This window comes from Galleria mellonella, unplaced genomic scaffold (genome assembly GCF_026898425.1).
Source record: "Galleria mellonella isolate WM207_F2 unplaced genomic scaffold, CSIRO_AGI_GalMel_v1 utg19, whole genome shotgun sequence".
Lineage (NCBI taxonomy): Eukaryota > Metazoa > Arthropoda > Insecta > Lepidoptera > Pyralidae > Galleria > Galleria mellonella.
The window spans coordinates 3,077,681-3,104,514 of NW_026442028.1; the positions used below are offsets into that span (position 1 = coordinate 3,077,681).

A 26,834-nucleotide genomic window follows, 5' to 3' on the forward strand; every position below is an offset into this window, starting at 1 on the left:
AATAACTAAAATAGACTAATCTAGCAGTATCAGTATCAGTGTATTGTCTAACCTTACGCACGGCAAAAGCTGCTGAACTTAGTTTCGCTGCAAGGCTTTGAATTTGTGCACCCCATTGTGTTTTATTATCTAGTGTGATTCCTAGAAAGACAGTAGATTCTATAAATTCGAGAGATTCGTCATTTAATTTAATATTGCAATTAGTATTAAAACTTTTAGACAGAGAGAAATTAACACATTTTGTTTTTTTAGCGTTTAACATAAGATTGTTAGTTGTAAACTAGTGCAGGAGACGCCGCAAAGCACTATTTACATCGTCATAATTATTAGTCATTCTATTAACTTTAAAAATCAATGAAGTATCGTCTGCAAATAATACTATGCCGCATCTATCCTGCATGGCATATGGGAGATCATTAATGTAAACTAGGAATAAAAATGGACCGAGAATAGATCCTTGAGGCACACCCATTTGCACAAGTGACCCGTCAGACGTAGCGTTGCTAATCTTCACTTTCTGTATTCTATCAGATAGATAAGATTTTATTAAATTTAAAGCATTGTCTTTGACGCCATAATCATCCTCACCTATCAACCCTTACTGGTACCCCGCCAGTGTATATCGATAGCGCAGGCAGGGTTACCATTCCATTATCATCCATCAAAAAAAAAACTACAGTTGCCAACCCGTTTGCCAAGCATGGCAATTACTGGCAAAATCCCCTTATAGGGAAGTTCTATGTTCAGTAGTGGATAGTTAACGGTTAATATGAATAAAAAAAAAAATATATTAATATCGAAGTAAGGATATATCACTTACGGGTGCGCCGAATATTTCAATAACCCTAGAGGGCGCTGCAGCACGTAGGTGGAAGTGCGTGGGCTAACGGCCACTTCAAATTGGCACTCTTTTGTTATGCTCATTAGCACGAGTCTCGTACATGTACTTCTAAATTACAAGTTATAATACTACTTCCTAAGGGGGATAGGGATTGTTAGTAATGGAGACTGAGAATCCCATTGCTAGCAATATACCCAACCAGATCGACTTCCTCGCGGTTCCCCCTGAAAACTATCGTGCTGTATTCCAGGTGTATTTACCACGGTGGGCTTGTTCTTTCATCCTCGCCTATCATTCCTCACTGGTGCCCCACCAGCGTTGGCGCAGGCGGGGTTACCATTTCATTATCATTCATTGAATACCGAGGGTAGATACCAACTCCTGTGAGTTGCGTCGTATACCAAATTTTATCAGAACTTGTACAACCATTTAAATGTGATAAAGTGATCTAGACATCTTTAAAATTTATCATATGTAATATTAGTACGAATTGTTACAAATGTGTAAAATAATTTGTGTGTATCTATGTGTGTGTGAGTGTGTTTGTATGTATGTGTATTTGTGGGCGGTATCTCGATTCATTCATCGCAGCTGTGACGTCACCGCCACAGATGACAGTAACAGACTTGATACAAGTAGGTAATTGTTATAAATACGTGTTTTGCGTTGATCCGTTCATTGGAATGTGCACAATGTTCTTTGGGTTCCGTACATTATATTTTGTTTAGCTAAAATGGCAATTTCTTACTAAGAAAAAAAATAAAATAATAAGACCAATAGTTACCAAAACAATATTTTTTTGAAATTTTGTCTATTTGTATCACGAAATTGGATGCGATTTTTATAATTTTATTTCTAAACGTTTAACTTAAAAACTAACTACTTTTTATGTCGGTCAAGAAACATGTCTACCATGTTTACCAGAGGGAGACTTTGCATAAAAGTCGATTGCTTGGTGCAACGATTGCGTGAATTTACTGGGTACAGAGGAATAACACCTGAGTCCTCAGGAATGGCAACGCATGGGGGGTATCATGGGCGAAACAGTATACTCTGTTATGTCCATGGTACTGCTCATGTCTATAGGCGACGTTTACCACTTTCCATTAGGTGGGCCGTCAGCTTGTTTGTCATTCTAAGTTGTATAAAAAAAAATGTCCCGGTCACGCGGACAAAGTCGCCGGTAAAAACCAGTAAGTATATACAGACTTATCTACTGAATGCTGATAAGCTATTACGTAGGTATACCCACTCAACTACTCTTATATAAATAAATAGGTCAGTGAGTTCGTCCCAATGCCGAGACAGTGAAAATGTAGGTCATTCGGCCAATAGTTTATATGTAGTCGAAATATGGTTCGGTCTACCATTTGGAAATTTTTTTTTTTTTGGATGATAATAGAATGGGTACCACCGGAAACCACCAACAAATGTATTCCCAAGGGTTGACGTCAGGCCACCTTTTTTGGGAATACATTTGTTGCGTAAAGCGGTCGGTCGTAAAACTAAGCTAAATCTTTTTGTAATATGGATAAAAACATTACGCCGACCCCATAGGTAGGAAGAAGAAGAAGATAATGGAATAGGTACCCCTGTGCTATCGGTATACACTGGTGGGGCACTAGTAAGGGATGATAGGTGAGAATAAAAACAAGTCAGATGATCTATCGATTTGAACTAGAATTAACCGCGATGGTTTTAGGGAGAACCGCGTGGTCGATCTGATATTGCTTGTAATGGGGCAGTTAGACTCCATTACTCTGTATCATCTGGGACTTGGAGCCGTGAGCAAGGGAAAGAAGAATTTGCTAACAATATGGAAGTTAATTCCCATTAACTAATAATATATCTTGCCAGGTCGACCTCCATGCGGTTCCCCTAAAACTATCATGGTTATTTCCATGTGAATTCGTCTCAATTAGCTGTTTTCATTGTCACCTGTTATCACTACACGCTAGTATATACCGCAAGGGGGAAAGGGGTTGTTAGTGGTGGATCTAACTGACCCATTGCCAGCAATACATCCTATCAAGTCGACCTCCACGCGGTTCCCCCTGGAAACCATCGTGGTTAATTCTAGCGGAATAGTCATGATGGGCTAACTGACCTGCCATCATCCTCACCTGTCACCCTTCACTGGTGCCCCGCGTATACCGATAGCGCAGGCGGGGTTACCATTCCATTATCACCCATTAAAAAAAAGTGTATACTGCAAGTGTAGTTACTATTCCATTTTATCATTAAAAAAAAAATCACCTCATCTCTTCCATATGCCACTGATACACACATGCAAATTATAAACAATGTAATCTCGACTGTGACCTATTGACCTCTTTATTTGATTCGAAAAAAGGTTCAAAATCCATTACATTAATATTTAACATTATTTCGACATTGACACTATGTCACACACACAGAGACACTGTCGTCATAGATACTACTTGATTATAGACATCGAATGTCAATTATGTGACTTTATTTTAACATTCAACGAACGCGATAAAGCTCGATTCACACCAACCAAGGATAAAGAAATGTAATTGTTAATGCAAAGCAAAATGTAACATCTCAAAACATCAGTTAAATTATTTTAAAAATTCTTATAATATATAAATGCTTCAATATTATTGAATGATAAACAATTTAAAAAAGAAGGACGTTCGTAAATTCGACTGTATTTTCTTTTTTTTGTTTGTCACCTCATAACTCCGTCAGTTCTAAATCGATTGGGAAAATTCTTTTTTATCCGAAAGAATATACTTACAGATTTGTTCTATAAAAATTTTATCAAAAACGGTTCAGTAGTTTAATTTTTAGACTAAAATAACTGGTTATGTCACATTTTAACTTGTTATGCCGCTTTTTTGTGGGGCACAGTTTTTATTTGATTAAGATTAACTTCTTAACTAACTTAGAATTCGATGAATAATAAATAGATCAAGTTAACTTAATAAGTATGACGAACTTATATAATATTATTGTTATATCAGCCGTTAACTGCCCACTATTGGACATAGGTCCCCCTGGCAACCGCGGTTAGGTTTTAGTAATGTTTAAGAGAGATGCTACTGCCCACCCCTCGACCATTAAATCCCCTAAGTCACCACGACACCCACGGGAAAAAAGGGATGGCCCATTCTATGTCGATTAATGCACTTCACCAATACTGATTATTGACAATCATTAAAGCCATATTAGCTTGCAAGCTACTCTGTATTGCAGAGAGAATAACATCGTTGTACTTACATTGCCACCTCACCGTAGTCACAAAATACAACCCTTGGATAAAACCATTTACAGTCCTCTAAAAAATCAGTACGCACTTGAAGCTGATAAATAGATGGCGCAGCATCCTGGTAGATCTATAAATCAATACCAAGTAACTTCTATTTTCGACAGAGCGTTTAAAAAAATTGCTACTGTAGGTAACGCAGCTTGACCATTTAAGATGACTGGAATATATCCTTTCAACAACGATTTATTTACAGAAGCAGACTTTGCACCATCTGCAGTTACTGATATGTGTAATCTATCTGCTGATGCTGTAGCTCGAAATTTACCTTCTTTGAGTTCTATAAGCACAGTAGACGTTTTAGAGACACAAAGCCATAAAGTTATATCTGTTACCTTGATGGCACGACGCCTGTACCAGTTACGAAGAGGGTACATTTACATGTGATTTTTGTGCAATAGCAAATTAAGTTTACGTGCGTACACTTAACCGAAGGCGTGCGGATACTTTCCCGTCGATGCGAGTAAAAACCCGCGTTTCCCTTGTTCATTAAATGATTAAATAAAACTAATAATTATTGTTAGAATTGAAATTTTATATTTTGTTTTTCTTCTCAAATGTTTATAATGTTAAAATAAAAGTTTTTTCTTTTCAATTATCAAAATCTTTTATCCTGGAAGCAATTAACTAAAAAATGCGTACGTTTACCCCACATGACTCTACTTTAAATTCCACCAAGCGTCAACCACTACTATCAATACTGGTTACGAAGTTTCTAATCTAAATTTCTTCGTACGATGAAAAAAGTTCGTATGAACGCCGAGTCCGAAAATAAAGTGCGATGCCTTATTCGTCTTATACCTCCTCTACTATAAAGTGTTCAAACTAATGGATTTTACTACTTTGATGTCTTTTTTTTTTCGTTACTTTAATGTCAATTTCTTTCCTAGGGCACGGAATAAATTATTTTTTGTGTCCTACTGTAACTTTTACAAACATTTACCATAAATATATTTATATACCAGATCTGGTATATTTTATATACCAGAGGGAGACTTTGTACAAAAGTCGATTGCTTGGGTACCTCTGTCCTATTCGTGTTTCAACCGTGAAGCAGCTGTGTTTGCATGGCTGTGTTTCAGTTTGAAGGGTGGGATATGGCGTGAATTTACAGGGTACAGAGGAATAACACCTGAGTCGTCAGGAATGGCAACGCATGGGGAGTATCATGAGCGAAACAGTAAACTCTATTATGTCTATGGTACTGCTAATGTCTATAGGCGACGGTTACCACTTTCCATCAGGTAGGCCGTCAGCTTGTTTGCCATTCTAAGTTGTATAAAAAAAATACCTAACACACCTGCAATTTCTCTGATGTTGCTGGTGTCTTTGAGCGGCGGTAATCACTTACCATCATTATAATCCGCATGCTCATTTGCCCCCTATATTATAAAAAAAAATCTACCAGACACATGTACGTAATGTTTGTAAATGTGAAATGACCTTTAGAGAGCACAGGCGCCGGCGCCGATTTGGGATTCCGCGAACGATCTAATTGAACTTAAAGTTCATACTGATAGGCGCAAGTTACGCGTTTAATTTACGTAAAACTAAACCCGTGACTTTGCCCTCATAATTTTTTTTATGACGTCGTAGCACTAGTAACCACTGTCCGTCTATCAAATATGTCTATTTATTTAGGTATATCATATGAGGTGCATATATGAAAACCCAAGTTGATTCTATGAGGAGAAACTGTAAATAAATATCTGTCGATAAAATTTTGACTTACTGTTATAATTTATCTAAGTTTAAGTTTCAGACTGTTTCTAAAAAGATATATTTTTATTACTTCAAATAAAAAAAAGAAGGGGAAGATAGGTTCTTGAGTGGCGACCCCGTACAGACAAACGCAGTGTAGAACGATCCCCACTAGATGGAGTGACGATCTCAAGTGCATTATATGGATTCAGTGAATGCAGGTGGCTCAGGACCGTTCCTTATCTCAGTCCATAGAGGAGGGCTATGTGCAGCAAGTGTAGTGCGGCTGAAATTAGGTTGAAAAAGACTTTCGCATTTTTTACTATTAGTAGTAGTATAAACTTGCTAAAACTAGTTAGTTAGTTAGCCTTGGACGATCCACAGAAAAACAAATTTATTAGCTAAGGTTTTTTGTTAACATTAACTTCGTATAAAAATAATTTAATACCTGTTAAATATGTTTATATGAACCTACCGTAACTAAAATGTATTTTATAAAAAAAATACATTATCGAAATTAATTAATAAAGTTAATATGAAACTAACAGTATAAGAATTATCAAAATCGGTTCAAGTTAACAAATATATCACGTGACATACACACGAAAAATAAACATAATTGAAAACTTCGTCTTTTTTACGTCACACAAAATAAATTTATAAACCGCTATAAAACTAATATGTCTGTCGTCTAGAAGACACGATGTCCGATTCCGTATCACGCTTACCAGATATTTTTATTTATCTACAACCATCCAAATCTGCACTCTATCCTGAACGCATAAAGATCAATTCATACGATACCAATTTTACATTGACCCTTTGCGAAATATTTGCGTAATATAGTATGATAAGTAGAAATTGGCATAATAGTATAATTACAGCGATAACTGGACGGCCTTGGTTGGTTTCCTTATCTGCGGATTTTATGCGTGTCAATTCAATATGGTCGCAGTATAAGCGAAAAGGGCGTTCTAAATTCAAATCGATTCCAAAGAAAACATGGGGGACTGTGAAAAATGATATGCGTAAATATAGATGGAGAGTAGGGATTAAATGGAAAAGAAAAACATATGCGCTGACCCCAAAATAATATAGGGTAAAGAAAAGGTTGTTATTATTAAAATTACACGTTAATTAAATTAATTACGGAAATATTATTGCTATAATTAAGTTATACGGCGCACATATTTCGACTCGTTCATGTGTACATCCGTCACAATTATTTGTTTTAAATTTAAATATAGAACACCTCAAGGAATACAAGCCGTTTGAATATTAAAATCATCTATTTATAATACTGTTATAGCCTTAATGGGTTGTAGCTATTAAGATATTTTGACCCTTTAATTTAAGTTAAATTATCAATTAGAGAAAAAAATTGTCAACATACTAACAGTAAATATTTACGTTTCAAAGAGGCGGAATCTTTTTTTTATTTCCGCTTACGCCTGTGACTTAAAGCCGCATAAGTTACCGTAGTAACAAATTATAATTAAGTATTTAAAAACGTGACTTTTATAACAATATCAATTTGCAAATTGAATTTGAATCCAAGGTCACCAGTTCCGCGTGGATATACCGGCTGGCGACGCCTCGACGCGGAAATTAATAAAAAGTTAAGATTCCAAATTTAAATTAAATGGCATTTGGATAATGAAGCAGATAGATAACAAAAAGGGACGGCGTATAAGCTAATCTCGAGATAAAAAAAATAGTACTATATATACTGTGTGGTCCCGGCATAGAATAGGCCAGTCTTTCCTTTCCCGTGGGTGTCGTAAGATACGACTAAAGGAGGGCGAGGGATGGGCAGCGGCGTCCCTTTTAAAACATCTCTAAAGCATAACTGCGGTTACCAATCCGCTTGCCAAACGTGGCAACTACTGGCAACTACAAAATCCCCAAAGCTTATTCAGCAATTTACAGTTTTTTTTTATGTGTGAAAATGGTATGGTATGGTGGCCTGCGCTAACGGGATTCGCTGGCGGAGCACCAGTGAAGGGTGATAGATGAGAATGAAAAAAGGCCAGTTAGCCCATCATGATAAATTCATCAGGAATTAACCATGACAGTTTCCAGGGAGAACCGCGAGGAGGTCGACCTGGTTGGGTATATTGCTAGCAATGGGATTCTCAGTCTCCGTTACTAACAATCCTTTTCCCCCCAGCAATGGACAGTTAAAAGCTGATACGATAATAGTACTATATGGGATAGGAAAGATACGTATAGGCTACTTTTTATCCCGTTCAGGAAACATATCCTAGCCACGCTGACGAAGTTGCGGGTAAAAGCTAGTAACATTATAAAAGAATGATAATGTTGAATTCAGCCATTCTGCCCTGCAAGGGCACAGCAATCGTCCTTGCAGGGCATCACAATAGTACATTACTGCAGCGGCCAGCAACTGAGGCATTGATGGACGAACGTGCAAACGTGCACATACGTGAGTTCATCAATGCCTAGTTGTGGTCAAGGCTTGTATAGTACTTTTCTCAAACAATGCGCGGAAATCAAAAACACAATTTTACTTTTTAAGTTCAATGACGAATAACGAACAGTAATAATTTTTCACGCGCCATAATGTTTCTTTGTTTTTTTTTTCAATAAACAGCTTTCTATTTGCAAGTCAGTTCGAAATTTAAACAAAACCTTTTATTAGTTACCTCCTTGGTAGCCATATTTCGAAGTAAAAGGTCATTCCATTTTTAAATTACAGGACCGATATGAGTTTACATAGTAATTTATCTGGCTGCAAAACACGACAGATATGGATTTCCATATAACTTTTGCCGGCCGCTGCCCGCATGTATCTGGCCAGTACGGCAATTTTGATTTATCTCGAAGAAGATTGTCAAAATAATGTTCACATTTCCAAGCATGTTTGAGATAAATATCTAACATCTAACATAATACTATTATGTACTTTTGTGATATGCAAGAAACAAACTGAATACCGAATATTCAAGGCAATTATTTACTTTCAAGAGACTTCAAAGTGAACGCTTTTTTTTTAAAAGACATTTTTGCAGATTGGTTCCACAGAAATTTTATCAGAATCGGTTCAGTAGTTTAGTTTTCAATTCCAAATAACAGGCATTGCCACAATTCAAGTTGGTTTTTTTTATGGAACATAGTTTAATTTGCCGTGTGGTCCCGGCATAGAGTGAGCCACTCACATGGGTGTCGTAAAAGGCTAAGGTTACTTAATGATCACGGGACAGGTGTCCCTCTTAAAACGTCACCAAAGCCTAACTGTGGATTTTTTTATTAGATGAAAATGGAATGGTAATCCCGCCTGTGCTAACGGGATACGCTGGCGGAGCACTAGTGAAGGTTGATCGATGAGAATGAGAGCCCATCAATGAAACAGGCCATGATAGTTTTAGTATCAAATCGCAGCTTAAGTCATAAGATGAATTCATCATCGGAACCAAATAATATTGGAAAAAAAAACCATGATAGTTTCCAGGGGAACCACCGACCTGGTTGAGTATAGAGGTCTCCATTATTAACAACTCCTCTCGACTAATTGCGTTTGCCAATCCGCCTGCCAAGCGTCGTACATACTAGCAAAATCCATCCAATCCAGCTGATATGTTGATGAAAACAGTTTATTTCCTTTTAAAATGGTTGAAAAGTTTAAACTATTAATTTGTGAAATGTATTTGTATCGATAATGAAAAATACGTTTCACAATATCACACATTTTTTATTAATTATGCGAGTGACGAAATCGTTGCGTCTTTACATTGTCGTGACGACCAAATTATAAAGAGCCTTCACACAAAAATCGAACTGTGTATTGAGGGGTCTTTGTAAATTTGATGCACTTGACGAATTATCCAATTTATGTAGAACCCTATTTATAAACATTTATTTACTCAGTGGAGATCTTCTTAATTTGGATATAATTGGGTGACCAATTATGAAAGATACCATTTTTAATACAAAATATTCTTGACCAGAGGTCATCACGATCTATGCTAATTAAAGTTTAGAATACAATATGCAAAATAACTTAGTCCTACCACAATAGGTTAAGGTGTTACTGAGCAAGGGGACTGAAGGTTAAAGTTATGCGCAGTATTTTGTATATTTAATGGCACGCGTTAATAACCTTGGTTAAACGAAATGAGTATTTCGAGTATATATGATTGTCATTGTTGTACAGTATTGACGCCTTTATTAATTTGGCTTCATAGAGGAAGAGTACTTAAACTGTATGTTTTTGTTTGTTACACGATATCCGGTTCTTCGCTGAATATAAATCGATTTTAATATATTTTTTTTTATAATTGGTACAGTTTATTCCTCGACTCGCTAATTAGGTGAACTTCGTTTTACATACAACGCCATCTAGCGATTCAGATATAAAGTTAATTTTTTCATTTAACTCTTAGGGGTTTTCCGAATTTTATTTTTCTTTTAATTTACCCCTGTATTACAACGAATTAAACGAAAAATAAATCTATTAAAATCGGTCAAGTCATATTTGAGCTTTAATACGACTAACGAATGGCGCATCGTTTATGAGTAAATAGCCCATTTTTTATTGATCTAAAAAGGTATACCCAACAGGTTACAATAAATAACATTATAAACATTTATAGTTCCTGAGTCCTGAGGAATGGCAACGCATGGGGGTATCATGGGCGAAACAGTATACTTTGTTATGTCCGTGGTACTGCTCATGTCTATAGGCGACGGTTACCACTTTACATCAGGTGGACCGTCAGCTATTTGCCATTCTAAGTTGCATAAAAAAAATGTTAAATTATAAATTATATAAACAAAGCATATGAATGTGGTAAATAAAAATGAAGTACATGCAAATAATAAAAATATATAAAAATATGAACATTGTCAATTAGACTTGACGGCTATTTGAGGACATTTAGCGAAAATTTCATTAAAATTACGACACATATGGATGCTAACAAGATACTCTATCCGGTCGACCTCCACTCGGTTTCTCCTGGAAACCATTGTGCTTAGATTTTGTGAAATATGCCACGATGGGGTAACTGATCTACTTTCATCTTTACGTATCATCTCTCACTGGTGTCCCGCTAGTATATACGCAGCGTAAACATTTCATTTTCACCCATAATAATAAACAGGATACTTCGTGTATTGATTCACGCGGGTAAAGCCACAGAATTCATAGATTGTGTCAAATAACAATATGCGGAAAAAAATTATTATAACCCACTATTGATTTCGGCCCGTTTCCTGTGTACACGGATACACAATGCTACACTTCACGTCTCGTTGATGGCGCCACGTGTTTTTACGTCGTACATTTTTTTATACTAGTGGGAACAGCAAACAAACTGACGGCCCACCTGATGGAAGATATTTAACCGTTTATAGACGTGACCAGGACCTTTGACGTCACAGATAACGTGATGCCCTCCTACGTTTCTATTCCTCAACTTATCGGATTAATAATCTGTTTCATTCCACTACTATTAGTATGAATGAGGAGGAGGAGGAGAACTAGGGGGAGAAGGAGTTAGTAATGCGGACTATCAGTCTCATTGCTAGCAACGTACTCTGTCAGGTTGACCTCCCCGTGGTCCCCCTTGAAAACCATCGTGCTGAATTCCAAGTGTACTCATCACAACGGGCTCTGACTCATTCTCATTTTCATCATCGCCTTTTTCATTTTCATCTATCATCCCTCACTGGTACCCCGCCAGCTTATGGATTTCGTTAGTGCAGGTGGGGTTACCATTTCATGATTATCCAATAAAAACAAAAAAGAACCCTATTAAGTCGACCTCCAATTCGTTATGATGTGCCCACTGATCTTCTGTCATCCTCACCTATCATCCTTTATTGCTTTATGCCTTGATTATTAGTAATGGGATCTGACTGACTCATTGCTAGCAGTACACTCTATCAGGTCGACCTCCACGCGGTTCTCCCTGGAAACCATCGTGGTTAAGTCTTGTTCAATTCGTCACGATGTGCCAACTGATCTTTCATCGTCACCTATCATCCCTCATTGGTACTCCGCCAGCGTGTACCGAATGCAAGTACACCGTTCCATTTTCACTTATTAAAAAAATGCATTATAATACAATTAGTAAAGAAAATATGCAGTCGAATTAGGACTTAATTTTTTAAACCGCGATTTTTGATGCGTTAACTTATCAGTCGTGTATTAAATCGCTTTTTAAAAAAATCTTTCCGTCTATCATACGGGTGATTTGACCGATAAGCACGGTGAGTTTATGAATGGAGCGTCGCCGCGTCGATAGGGACTCGCTTCGTACGTCGGAGAATACATAATGCTGTCGTCCGGTAAACCGTGATAGATGGAGGGAAAGAGATTTTTAGAAATGGGATCTAACAACCTCATTGCGAGTAATATAACCTATCAGATCGATCTCCATGTGGTTTCCCCAGGAAACTTTTTTTTATAGTTGGAAGTGCATTTGTTCAGGCATCCCGTCCTTGTTATGTAATAAGGATGGCGGGATGCCTGGTCTTTTGGACACATAGAGTATATATATTTGGAGATAGACTGCAATTTAGGGGACATAAAGTAAGATTGACGGCCTAAGACTACTACTGAGATAATAGAGTGGTCCGCCCTCGATTGGGCAACCACAATCACCTTCGACCCATTCGACGGTCGACCAGTCATCGGCCGTCAAGTGCTCTTCGCCTGGAAACCATCGTGGTTAATTTTTTTTGGAATTCGTCGCGATGGGTTTAGCGGGTTCATGAAGCCACTGTAGACATGACGATAAAGACAGATCAGTACCTGTCTTCATCCTCACATATCATCCCTCGTTGGTGCCTCGCCAGTGTACGAGTATACCATTAGCGCAGGCGGGATTACCACTCAGTTATCACTCATCACAAATACCCATCGGTTTAGGGCTTTTCGTACTTCATAGATCAGGTAAATCCGTCATCTACTAAGTTACGTTAAAGTTTTTCGTGTGTACAACGACGACAGGTCTTTTATTACCTTTAGAGGAGGGTTAATGTAGGGGCCTCGGAGCGAACCGCATTACCCCGGCTTCAACTCCGGAAGCAACAACCTCCAGATCGCTAGGTTAAAGCCCAACATTTTAATGTCAGCATGGCTTTGTATAAATGTTGCGGTGATGTTGGTTTTGGGGTCTCTTCTCTTTTCAAATTTAATATAATATATATGTATATATATATTTTACGAAGGTGATCTAGAAACTTCTAACGTCAGAGAGCACCACCATCAAACGAGTAGTAGTAAAATTAAGTATTAAATAATGATACATACCATAGATATGACCTTTCCCAGGACCTGTTTACTTCATCATATAACCTCGAATCCTTCAAACGTATCTTGAAGAAGCACTTAGTGAACCAGCATAGTGCGGTCCACCGTTGAGAGTGGGGGAAAGGGGGTTGTTAGTTATGGGATTTAAATGCCCTTATTGCTAGCCATCTATCCTATCAGTTCGACCTCCACACGATTCTCCCTGAAAAGCATCGTAGGCTATAATTGTTGAATTCGTCACGTTGACATGTTAAGTGACCAACTTTATCCTCATCTATCACTCACTGGTGCCCCGCCAATGTACACCGATAGCGCGGGTGTAGTCACTATTTCATTTCCACCCATTAAAAAACCCGTTAAGGATAGAACATTCTCTTTTCAATTGATCGCATTCATAGACCATATTGTTTCTGTATTCCTCCTGAATAGTGACGTCACATGACATGTTATTATTAGAAAAAGAAATCCTTTCAATAAAAAAAAAAATATTATAATCAATTCACAATTCGAATTGGAGTTTATATTTTTTAAATTGGTGAAAAAAAATACAATAATTTCAGCCGTATATTTTATCATTCGGTCAAAAAAATCTCCATCAATCGTACGTGTGATGTGACTGATAAGTAAGGTGCCTTATGAATGGACAGTCGGTAGAGACTTGTCGGCCGAGCAGGCCGATAACCTCGTACTCGTTCGCCAATTTTTATAATCGTCCATTTACGCAAACACGATAATGTTTGACTTACGATAATAGTATAATCACAGGTAGGGTTGCCGCGCCCCATATTCTTCATATTATTTTAACCGGCACTTTGTCCGCACGACTGGGTGTGCATATATTCCATTGATTAACCTATTATATCGATTGATTTAAAGTACCGTCCAGTAATACATGTGTATAGGGGGGAAAGGGATTGTTAGTAATGGAGACTGAGAATCTCATTGCTAGCAATATACCCAACCAGGTCGACCTCCTCGCGTTTCCCCCTGGAAACTGTCATGGTTAATTCCTGATGAATTCATCATGATGGGCTAACTGGTCTGTTTTCATTCTCATCTATCACCCTTCACTGGTGTTCCGCCAGCGTATCCCACTAGCGCAGGCGATGTTACCATACCATTTTACCATTTTTTATATTGTATAAAAATTAATGACAATTTATTAAACTTTAAAACGATAATCCTTACTAATATTATAAATATGAAAGGGATTTGGTTTGTTTGTTACCTTATAGCGCCTTAACGGCTTAACCAATCACTATGAAATTTAGTATATACGTACTATATGGGATGGAGAAAAATATATACTTTTTATCCTGATCAATAAACATTGTTTGATGTTTGAAAATAATGTCCACAGCCACCTTTTATCGTCGCACCGCTTGCCATCAACAAGGAATTCAGCCTCACACGCTTGAACCTAAATGGTCACGTACTCTGCGGTTTCAAAGGAATTTTCTCCTGCGAACGCTCAGGCTGTGGAATGAGCTCCCTTCCGAGATTTTCCCTAGTGTGGTGTCAGGTATGGGGTTTGTCAAAAAGGGTTATTATTAAGGTTTCTTCAAGGTCGGCGGCAACGCGCACGTGACACCCCTAGTGTTGCAGCCGTCCATAGGTCACAGTAACCGTTTACCGTCAAACGGGCTATATGCTTATTTGCCACCTTTGTGGTATAAAAAAATTAATTACGCGAACCAATTCGTAGATAAAAGCTAGTAAGTTATAAACAAACTAATAAAGCCACTTTCACATTTATGATAATTAATAAAGAGAAGGTTTGTATATTAATGGAGATGTATGACTCTATAGTTCTTTGGTTTAGCAATATAATTTATTTTTGGCTCAATTACACACGACTTACTTTAGTAGGTACAAGAAAATTATGATGAAGCGGTTTCCGTACTAAATTCAAATAGATATTTATAATGGATTATTCTTTTTTAATATCCAGTTCTTACGAGCCTTACATATGTTTAATTTCCAAAACGTCATAAGAGTCAGTTAAGGGAATGGAGTATAATGCAATAGTGCTATAGAAAGAAAACACAAAGTAAAACATTATACCAAATCGTTTGCTTTTTCCGGTAATAGAATTTTTATTATCTCTTCTTAACATCCTCCTAAAGAATATTAAATTTACTTATCTTGTTTTGTCTATTTTTTCCTACCTATTCAATAAATTTTATTTGCTCAAATAAAAAGTGGCAACCCTAATGCCAGTTGTTAAACTGACAGACTTATTTTGCGGTAACACGTATTTATTGTGGTAGTATCAACGTGTGAAAGATTTTTTCAAACGGATCCCTTGTATTACGTCATGTTATCCTGTCTGTCTATCTGACTGGCCGTCTGTCAGTTATAATAATGTGTTTTTTTCAAACAAACGGAAAGGAGGAGTTTCTTGATTCTGCTACATTTTTTGTATGTATTATATATTACACGATTTCTTCGCAAATATTGCATTATTAATTTTTAAACTTTTGTGTTGCATGGATTTGCTGGAGGGCCTACCATGAAATGTTTTCCAAAATTTCCGAGCCAAACGAAACACAAATTTGATGTTAAAATTACATAATGCATGCCGTTTGGAAATATCAAAAATGTTAAAATATTGTTACTTTGGACTTTTATGACAGGATGTATGACGAACGAAATGTTAAACTCCATTTATTGGTCCGATTTTGGTATAAACAAAAACACGAAATTGAGTTTGAAATTTCGGACATTCTTTTTATGGTAGACCCGCTGGTTTGTAAAAGGCGGGAATTGACGTGAGCGTTTGGTTAAACTATGATAATTTACCTGGCTATTACCTCTCAGTAGAGGAAAACAAATGCCGTGCAGTCTCGGCATAGAATGGGCCACTCCTTCCCCGTAAGTGTAGTAAGAGGCAGCTAAGGGAGCTTAACGGTCGAGGTACAAGTGGCAGCGTCCCTCCTAAAACATCACAAAAGTTTAATTGCTGTGGCCAACCCGCCTTCCAGATGTGAGAACTACTGACAAATTAGAAATCAAATTGCTCAATTGAATAATTAATAGTCGTAATTGTAATTTTTATTTATACAACTTAGAATGGCAAACAAGCTGACGGCCCACCTGATGAAAAGTGGTAACCGTCGCCTATAGACATGAACAGTACCATGGACATAACAGAGTATACTGTTTCGCCCATGATACCCCCCATGCGTTGCCATTCCTGAGGACTTAGATGTTATTCCTTTGTACCCTGTAAATTCACGCCATATCCCACCCTTCAAACCGAAACACAGCCATGCAAATACAACTGCTTCACGGTAAATTCGCGTATCGCTAGAATAAAGTTGAATAAAGCTGAAGTAAACTTTTTCCTTTCGGGTTCTCAAGATTGACTGGACTCTGTACATTTTTGTTATAACCTAATACCTATATTATAAGTGAATGTACAAAAGTATATATTTATATAAAATTGACATTATTTATTTATTTAACTCTCTATTGCACCAGATACATAAAAATATACAATGACAATTGAACAATTCAAGTGAAATACAGTAACATAAATACATGTACATAAGGTACAAAAAGCGGTCTTATAGCTAAGACAATGTTTTACAGATAACCTTTGGTTAAAAAAAAAGATAGATAGATAAATAGATAGACAGATACTCTTTATTGTTTCCTCCAAAAGATTCCAATAGTAAATTTATTATAGATACAAACAATTACAAAAAAAAAAAAAATTAATATATTTTGTTCAACCATTGCTATATTTATGGTTGAATATTGTTTATTTTTTATTATAATTATCGGCCTCCATATGACCACGACCGGTGAAACCTGGTCGAAATGTCGAGATAACATAAGTAAATTATTATAGTTTACATAAACGAACGCATTAATTCCCATCTTTTAGTAACCATAATTAAAATTTAAATGATTGTTTTATACTAATTTTGTACCTATTAAAAACTACTTTTATTGGTATCAAAATCCAAAACTGTAACAGGAAACGTACAAATGTCCCATAACAATTTAAACGTTACGCAATCATCAACGGCCCGCTTGTTTATTTCGGAAACGTTTTTGGTTATTTGTCAATGTCACTAAACGTATTTGATAATTGATCTATAATCATATTAATTGGGTGTTTAACAAAATCAGATGTCAATCGAGTCTGTACCAATTTCCGCTCTAATTCACTCAATTTTCACCTTTGAAGCTTTTAAAACCCCCGATATTTCCACCTAAACCGTTTAACCTTCGATTATGAATATTCAAAGTGCCTGCCATAGGCATTATTCACGTGATACTGAGCTCGTCCTTATTACATACATTTCATACATTTTACTTGCATTACCATAATTATTATATTGAGACGAGAATAACTCTGTTTCATTTTATAGGTGGCTTCCCATTAATATTAATGAGTCATGGCGTAGTTGGTTTAGGGTGCGGGTTCTCAAAGTTTTTAAATCACTTCCTACATTTTTTTTAAGGCATGATAATGGAATGGTAACCCTACCTGCGCTAACGGTATACACTAGCGGGATACCTGTGAAAGGTGATAAATGAGAATGAAAAGGCAGGTCAGTTAGTCCATCGTAATGAATACACCTGGAATTCAGCACAATGGTTTCCAAGGGAGACCATGTGGAGGTCTGTCAGGTATACTGCTAGCAATGGGACTGGTAGTCCACATTTCTAACAATCCGTTCCTCCCCCAACCCCATGACTTCCTATATTACATACATTTAAGCAGTTACTTAAAAAAATTTGCTTTTGTGTGTGTATTATGCGGTTGTGCCACTAAGGTAGGACCGATTTCGATAATTATTTTCATAATCAACAGTTTGACTTCTTCCTCGTTTCTATATAAATATGGTTATGATTAAAATTGCATTCCATGTTAGTCTTATATTATTTTTTTTATTACAACAATAAAAAGCTTCATTCTATACTATTGTATGATTAACCTTGACTTATATATTTATTATATTATTTATTTATTTATTTATAAATTACTCACCACACTTGCAGTATCCCAAAACGTGTAGTGAGCTATAGGTTTATTTTACAAACTTAAAAATTTTGAACAACATTTTAAAAATATATAGATAGATAGATAAACACTTTATTTGAGCCATTTATGACACACGTAAATTAACAAATAAGTTTATACAATCAGATTATTTACATTTTTTCAAATATAAAACAAAAGATAAAGTTACATTTCTGTTGTTATCTTTTATATTTATTCTATTTACAAACTGATTTTGTTAGGTCAATATACCGTCATTTACTCTCTCTGTTTGGCATAACAATTGACTGGTAGAGAATGCCATCAGGCATTAAGTCCACCCTGTAGACATTTGTTAATGTGTGCAAAAGTATATATAAATAAATAATTTTGTGATGATCGAAGTTGCCGTTCTTTGAGAAACAAAATCCTGATGATGGCGAAGTAAAATGTAAACGATTCCGTGTTCTAAATTCGAATATTTTAGTTTCATTCTGTGTAAGAAACCTCTCGTTCTCTGTCAGTACATTCAATTGGTTTAAAAATAGAACAATTATATTACTAGTCAAATCATTCTTTTTACGATTGATCAAGTCGCTATTTTCATATTCAGTATTCAACACAATACAGTAGCAATACCCAGTTTGAGAAACAACGGCGTTTATCTATTTATTTATGCTTCAAAATATAGAGAGCTGAAAACCAATATCAGGTGCGGTATCGCACTCAAAAAAAATACTTTTTTTTTATTTGTAACGTAAACAATTTTTTTTAAATTTTAATACACATTAATTTTAGTTTTCATGTGACCTTAACTATTTGAATCTAAAATATTTTCGTTTTTTTTATTTGTTTCAGATATACAAAGGCCTAGATGTGGTAACAGCGAAGGCAAGTCGCCGCGAACAGGAGATGGTGAAGCACCATCTACTTGATATCCTGGAACCACACAACATGTTCACCGTGGTGGACTTTAGGAATAGAGCTCTGAAAATTGTATCCTTTGAAAACGTAGACATAGTATGAAACTAGCGATCCGACCCGGCTTCGCACGTGTAGACAGAATTTTCGAAAATCAATACTAATAATAAAAAAGGTTTCAATCAATTGAACTGATCGATTATTTTATAGCATTTTATATGTGATTCCTTAGACTGATATAACTTTTTTTATTTATAAACCGATTGAAATAAAACAAACACTAAATGTTAAGTGAAGCAAACCGCAACGTATTAGTGAAACCCTCATTCAAATTGGTTAAGCCGTTTCTGAGATTAGTGTGCACAAACGTATACACAAACAGATAAAAATTCTAAAAATGATTGTTTTGGGTTCTATTGTATAGTTTTTTTTTACGATTTTATTATATATATTGATTAACTGATATTCATATAACAACATACTTTATAAGGTACGTGTGTGAGAGAAGAAATAAAGAAATGCAATCACAGAGACGAGACGAACAAATACACTTGTGTGCGTGTAATGTAAATGGCTGCGTGTGACAGTTTCGAATTTGGAACTGTCACACGCAGACTGTCAAATGTCACATGAAAATGAAGGAAATTGATGTTAAAAAAAATAGCAAATATTTATTTTTATTAAAAATCAATTCGTGGCCGTTAGATTTTTTTCTAGTTTAAATATAATGAATATTAATTATTATTGATACAATTTTTTTAAATTTTGCCAGTTCTTCAAAACTGATCACTTCAAAATAAATTTGGTAATCGTTACGTAAATAGTGTATCTATATAAATTATTAATAGATTATTTGACTTTAAATTACCTGAAAAGGTCAAAGGACCACTTGAAAGGTCGAAGGACCTCTTGAAAGGTCGAAGGACCTCTTGAAAGGTCGAAGGACCACTTGTAAGGTCGAAGGTCGGAAGGTCGAGGATCAAAATTTGTCGTCAAAACTATTAAAAAGGCAAATTTTCTGTATCACAATTATGTCCGTCTTCTTTTCGATCTTTTTTTTAGTCATTTGTTTTGTCCCAAGCCATCATTTTTGTCTGCAGAATGTCTTAGTGGCCAGCGACAAAACCTGTCAAAGAGGCCGCAACATTACCTATAATTATGTCGTTTTGGGGGGAAGGGATTGTTAGTATTGGGGAGGTTAGTCCTCATCGTTATCAATATACCTTATCACGTCGACCTCCTCGCGGTTCCCCCCTTGAAACCATCGTGACTAATTTATCGTTGAATTCGTCATGATGGGCTAACTAACCTGCTTTTTCATCCTCACCAATCATCTCTCACTGGTGCTCCGCTAGTATATACCGATAGCGCAGGGGGGGGGGGGGGTTACCATTCCATTATCATCCATAAAAAAAAATATGTATTATTATTAACTATCTTAGAGATTGGTCCCATAGAAATTTTATCAAAATCGATTCAGATGTGTATTATTTAAAGACTAAACTAAGTTTTTAAATCATAACAACTAGTTTAGACACAACTGAAATCGGCTTTTTGTGGAACACAATTTTAAATATTTGAAACATTATTTACTCACAATCTGACATACATTCTTATACACAAAAATTACATGGATTGAATAATTTGTATATGACATTAATACATAAGTAATATTATAATGACACACCTGAAAATTCCTCCGCGTGAAATATTTAATGACATTACCCTATGTTCGACTTTAAAATAAATGTTAGGTACCTACAATAGTACTACAAAAGCTATTTCTTCTTCATTGCTTAAGGCAGCTTTAGTTACAACTCTTTGCAAAGGTTTCTCGAAAAATAATCATTAATATCTAATTTGAAAGTACAGCCTTGTAAGACGTAGAAGTTGTCTCAAAAGGTAAAGCTTAAATGTAAAGCTTTTGAAATGTGAGCTTGGAAAGGACAATGAGTCTTTTTATAATACAAACGAACATGCGGCTCTGATGGTAAGTGACTATTGCTGCTTATGAGCATTCGCAACGCCGAAGAAATTGCAGGTGTACTGCCAACCTTTTAAAAGAAATATACTGTTATGAGTATAAACTAAAATGAAAGGAAATTAAAATATTGGCCCCTATGCCATAAAAAAAAGGAACAAAAGGCTATACAGAAAAGATCGCAACGATGATTTCACTTTTGAAATGGTCTGCAAAATCAACGTCTGCATTATCAAAAAACAATTACAAGTAATACATTTTATTAAATGCTTTTCAATAATAACGGCTCAAATGGAGCGCCGCATTAATTTCTTGTGCAAACATTTATTCAACTGTAGGGCAAATTCTCGCCCGGCAACTGCTGATACGGAAAATTGTGAAATTCCATAGAGTTTATAATAGTGTGCAGGTATTCAAGAATTCCTTTGTTCCAATTTGAATATATTGCGAACGTATTTGGCAATATATGAATATTATTTGTTAATCTAGTGCTCGTCTATTATAAATCTAGAACAATCAAGAACTGGAATGTAAACCTAAGAAAGTGTAGATTCAAAGATCAACAAAAGCACAATATCCAAGATTCGAACATGCGTATACATAATCGAGTAATAAAGGAATGGTTTTAGAATGCTCGTAACATCTTAGCAAGTTCACCAAATAAAAAAATAATGTCTCAGTTGGACAACGTTTGACCGCGATCCGGAGATCTCTAAGCTAAACATCAGTCTAAGCCTCTCTATGTAGCTAATTAAAGTTTGGATCTTATAAAATAAATGTCACTTGTTTCGTACTTTGGAGCGTTTTTAAACCCATTATCTGGTAAGCAAATTTAGAAACCTTCCTGTATAACAAAAGCGGCCTAAAATCCATTAGCACCTGAGGGAGGCGCCTTCACACGAGTAGTAGTAATAGCAACTTTACATAAAGAACAAATTAAAGAAACAAAAATGTATAAGGATCCGCTCTCTTATTCTAACTCAACCTAACCAGGTTCTGTTTATTAGAAAATCCCTTCACATATGGAAACTAATGTAGCATACTATATACGTATATAATATTGTAAATAATACAGTTTATTGTGTTTAATATACCCCTTTGGAAGTTTTATGTCAAATTTCGCATGACTAGCTATATGTCTTTAGAGTTACCTTTTTCTTATACCTTACTATTTTCATTACTTCTACTATCATATTATATAGTTTACACGTCTTCTTCTATTTCTCTTATTATATTTTTTTATGTTTTGGTATAGATTGGTAACAGAGTTGTTGGCAGTTTAAGGGCTTTTACCTTCTTCAGGTATATCAGTCCTAAGGTACCCTGAACTGATTTCTCAAACAAAACTTTATCTACCTTCCCTAGACGCGGAAAGAGAAGAATTAATGGGCATCAATAATTTACAGAGATGTTCAAAAATTTCTGGTTTAAATTCAGCTAACATAGATTGAATAAGACCAACATTCAATTTATTTAAGTTAAAGTGGCGCATGAATTCTTTTCTTTCCTTCGTGTTAATACATGTTAGAAAGTTAAATAACTTTATGTGCATACTGTGTCGCCTGCCAAATACTTCAGTCATTATGCACTCACAAAACAGTTCATAGACAATATTAAATTCGTTATGAGTCCCAGGATATTTTAATTCCATATTTACCTCTAAGACTTGAATAGGTTTTACTGCTTATTGGCATTTGCGGTGTACTTCACTTAATCCTGTTTATATAGGCAGATATATGATGGGGTTGTTACAACCTTACCATCTTTCTAAACATGAGTACTATCATTAAATCACAGCTATAAAGCAGTTTAATATAAGCAGCCAACTGCCGCCGTTAGCTGTTAAATACGAATAATATATTTCCGACATTTTAATTCCAATTTGGTAAGACTCTTGATTTATTTTCACACAACTACACGCACTTCGACGGGCCGTCACTTCGTTAATCAAATAAGTCTTAATATTCTTGGTCACCTTTGACAGGCCTTATAAGTTGGTCTTTTTTTACATGTCGGTCATTCACCCAATAATCGTCTTATAGTTCATACATTAGATCACATTAGCTTTTCAATTTCACCTCTATCACCAATACATATAGTTCAATTTATTATTTGTTACCATTCTCTTTTGTAACGTTCATGTTTTCCGTTAATCGATTGATTGAATCTATGTATATGAAAATAAACATTTTGACATGTTCTTAAACGGTCGACTTAATGGGACTGCCGTACATCATTCGGAAATACTTAATAGCTATTCCCAACATAAAATACAAACAGAGATCTTTAAAGAATGTTGGTGAAAATAGGTTTGTACCGATAATAGACTCAAAGAAATTGTTTTCATTATGGTAAGTTTTTGTGAACCTTAACCTTAGCTTGTTTACTTTTTTATTCTACTTTTAGTATGTCTAATATACCTCGAGTACTTCGATTTAGAGATATTAGCTTTCGATATAACTTGCACGTATTTGCAAGATATTATTGAATTGATTTGAAATTAGAATTATTTTTTTCCAAACAGTAACCGTCATTTATAGGCATTACAGAATACAGTACCAATTATCCGCTGCAATTTCTAAGGTGTTATTCTTTCTCGTTAAACGATTAAAATAATAATATCATATACAAATTAAGAATTTTTTTATATTTCTCATAGCACTATCACTGTAATACTAATAGTGTACCAACAGTACCTGTAAACTTTAACCTATAATTTGTCTTAAGTATATTTAATAAAGGTAAATTAAAAAAAAAACTCAGATGAGCCGAGAACTTCTTGTTGAATACAGCTAAGAAATCGAAAGATCTCTGTCTAGTTAGCAAATATGATATCAATTTTTGATGTAAACATCAAAAACAAATTACACCAACAACAAACATAAATTAATAGATATAATGAAGCCATGAAAAATGATATTTTAATAATCACATTCTAAATAGTATGAACGGACCCTTAACGGGATAGTGACCGCGGTAAAGCGAAGCAGCAAAAAGTTGTATACTTTACTTTTTGCGATGATTAAGAGCGTTCATACCAAAGCTTTCACATGTTTAAGTTAGTAAAAAGTTCGTTAGAATTATCTGTCAATTATCAATAATATTGGTTTACAATGGAATAGTATTTGAAATAATATTAACTAAATTCTTAAACTAAATTATTAAAATGTTTATACATGTATGTATAAACAATAGAATTTAGCTTGACATTTTTGAATTTAATTATTCTATCCTCATTGAACATGATAATGTTCATGTTTACTTAGTTGGCACAAATGTTAAAAATATTGTATTTTAGTGTTCTGTTAAATTACCTATTGAAAGTATTAAAGTTGAAAAATAACTATAATTTGTAGCAAAATAAAATTAAAAATAATTATATTCTATAGCAAAATGTTAGAAAATGTGTAAATAATTCCCACACTGCAAAGTAAACAAAGATTTTTTATATCACTTATAATAAAAAAGCCTATTCTTACTATTTTAAACAAAATACAGACAACACAAAAGCTGGGTTCTTTTTTTGCTGTAATCCGTGTGCTATAAATTTGAGAAATTGACTGAGTGACAAAAACATCTTCACTAAAAAACATCAAAGTATGATTTCTATTAATGTTAGCAAAAATCATGTAATCTTTATTCTACAAAACGGAAATTTACTTTTATATATATTTATTATTTAAAAAGTGTTTTAATATCCTATATATAAAATTTTAATCATACAATAAAATTATTTTTAAACTGTCATGAAACATTTGGAATGTGACAGCAAAAAAAGGATTTGAAAACTTTAGAAGAAAATTTAAAGCAGATGCATATTGCATGCACACAGATGCATACATATATATCCAAAGATCCAGCAGATCCTTAAATAAACAGAAATATCGCAAAATTCTTAATTTGTTAATGAAAATTGACATATGATCGTATTTTTACCGCACTTCGGTGAATTTTAGTATTATCATCATCATCGTCATCTCAGCCATTTAACTACTGCCGAGCGTAACCCTTCTCATATACTCATAGCTTTGGTATGAACGCCCTTAACTACGTCGTAATTAGGAATACAGTCGATGACCGGCCATGTTTGGTTTTGTTATTATTATTAATATCTTGCTAATACTAGTCATTACATCTGTACATGTATAATGAAATCTCAGAAAGGAGTCTGCACGAAGAATTTTTTGAAAAAAAAGTGATTGATACGCGTATAAGAAGTGTCTGTGAGGCGATATAAATGCATCGAAAGAAATATTCAATTTAAATATTCGGACGTAGGTGGTCTGTTCTATTTTCAAAATATCAATAATCACTAATGCTTCGAAGTGAATTAGAGCTGAAATATTATATATTAATATTCCAACTCCACTTTGTATATTATAGGGGGAGATGGGGTACATTGATACATGGGGCACATAGATACAGTCAATATACATCGAAAACAAAAATTATTACGCCACACATAAGATGTTAATCATTACACGCACACTAGCGCGGAGCAACGTTCACTCAACGGTTAGCGCTTGGCACCTTCAAACTTGTTTCTGACGTTCGCAACAAAATTTTCATAGTTTTATTTCAGATGTAATTGTTCTAATATATTTAGTGTTACCTGTGATATATTAAGATATATGGTAAGTATATATCTGTCATTACATTATGTACATTTCAATTTTTTGTTATTATTAATTGCTTTAATTTTATAAAATATTTATTTCGATTGTAGTAGGCAGGGGCACATTAATACAAGTACTGTCGGGGCACATTGATACGTATCAATAATTAAAATGTATGTTTATGCAAGACTTAACATATTTTTATTTCTTTATAGAAAAATGGTTCGTACATTCAAAGCAAAACACAGAGAACTTTCATAGATGAAATTTCTCTGGCTTCTGCGATATCTGAGGTGTTGGAAGGAAAATTATCAATAAGAAAAGCAGCCGACAAATATAATTTAAAACCTGCAACTCTACAACATAGAATCGAAAAAAAGAAGAATAAAAACTGCGCAGGCCTGAGTTTTTCATCTAAGTATACCTCCAAACAAGTATTTACAAAGGAACAAGAAGATCAACTAAATTCTTACATAATAAAATGCAGTAAAATGCATCATGGGCTTACATTAATTAAAGTGCGGCAGCTTGCTTACGAATATGCTAAAAAATTAAATTGCATCTATCCACCATCTTGGGATGTCAATAAAAGTGCTGGCTTAGATTGGACATATGGTTTTCGTAAAAGAAATAAAAATATTAGTTTAAGGAAACCCGAAAACACAAGTATTGCCCGATCATTTTCATTTAATAAAACTGCTGTTGAAACCTTTTTTAATAATTTAGAAGATGTTTTCGCAAGATTTAATTTTACAGCTGATCGTATTATTAATTTCGATGAAACCGGTATTACAACGGTTATGAATACTCCAAAGATACTGGCAGAAAAAACTCAACGTCAAATCGGCCAAATTGTTTCTGCAGAGAGAGGCGAGTTGGTGACATTTGGAGGAATCATTACTGGAACTGGCAATAGTATTCCACCTGTATATGTGTTTCCAGGGTTCATTATAAAAGCCATTTTTTAAATGGTGCTCCTGAAGGGTCTTTAGGCTTATCGTCTAGATCTGGTTGGATAAATAATGAATTATTTATAGAGGTTTTGAAACATATCCAAAAACACACAAATAGTACAAAAGAAAGACCGATTCTTTTAATGTGTGACATCATGAAACAGAAGTATCAACATATTTCAGTTGAAGCAATTAATTATTCACGTGAAAATGGAATTGTCTACTTATCGTTTCCTCCACACACATATATTTGA

The 26,834-nt window shown here is 34.9% G+C and overlaps 1 protein-coding gene across 1 annotated transcript in view; it reads left to right on the top strand.

The window, feature by feature from the left end:
• The window catches only part of LOC113519979 (tRNA dimethylallyltransferase), a 323,711-nt gene that overhangs the window by 128,117 nt on the left and 168,760 nt on the right, over positions 1-26,834 (top strand). Inside the window, exon 2 of the mRNA XM_026905239.3 lies at positions 18,968-19,105. Coding sequence (XP_026761040.2) covers positions 18,968-19,105 — 138 coding nt within the window. The remainder of the gene's footprint in view (positions 1-18,967; positions 19,106-26,834) is intronic.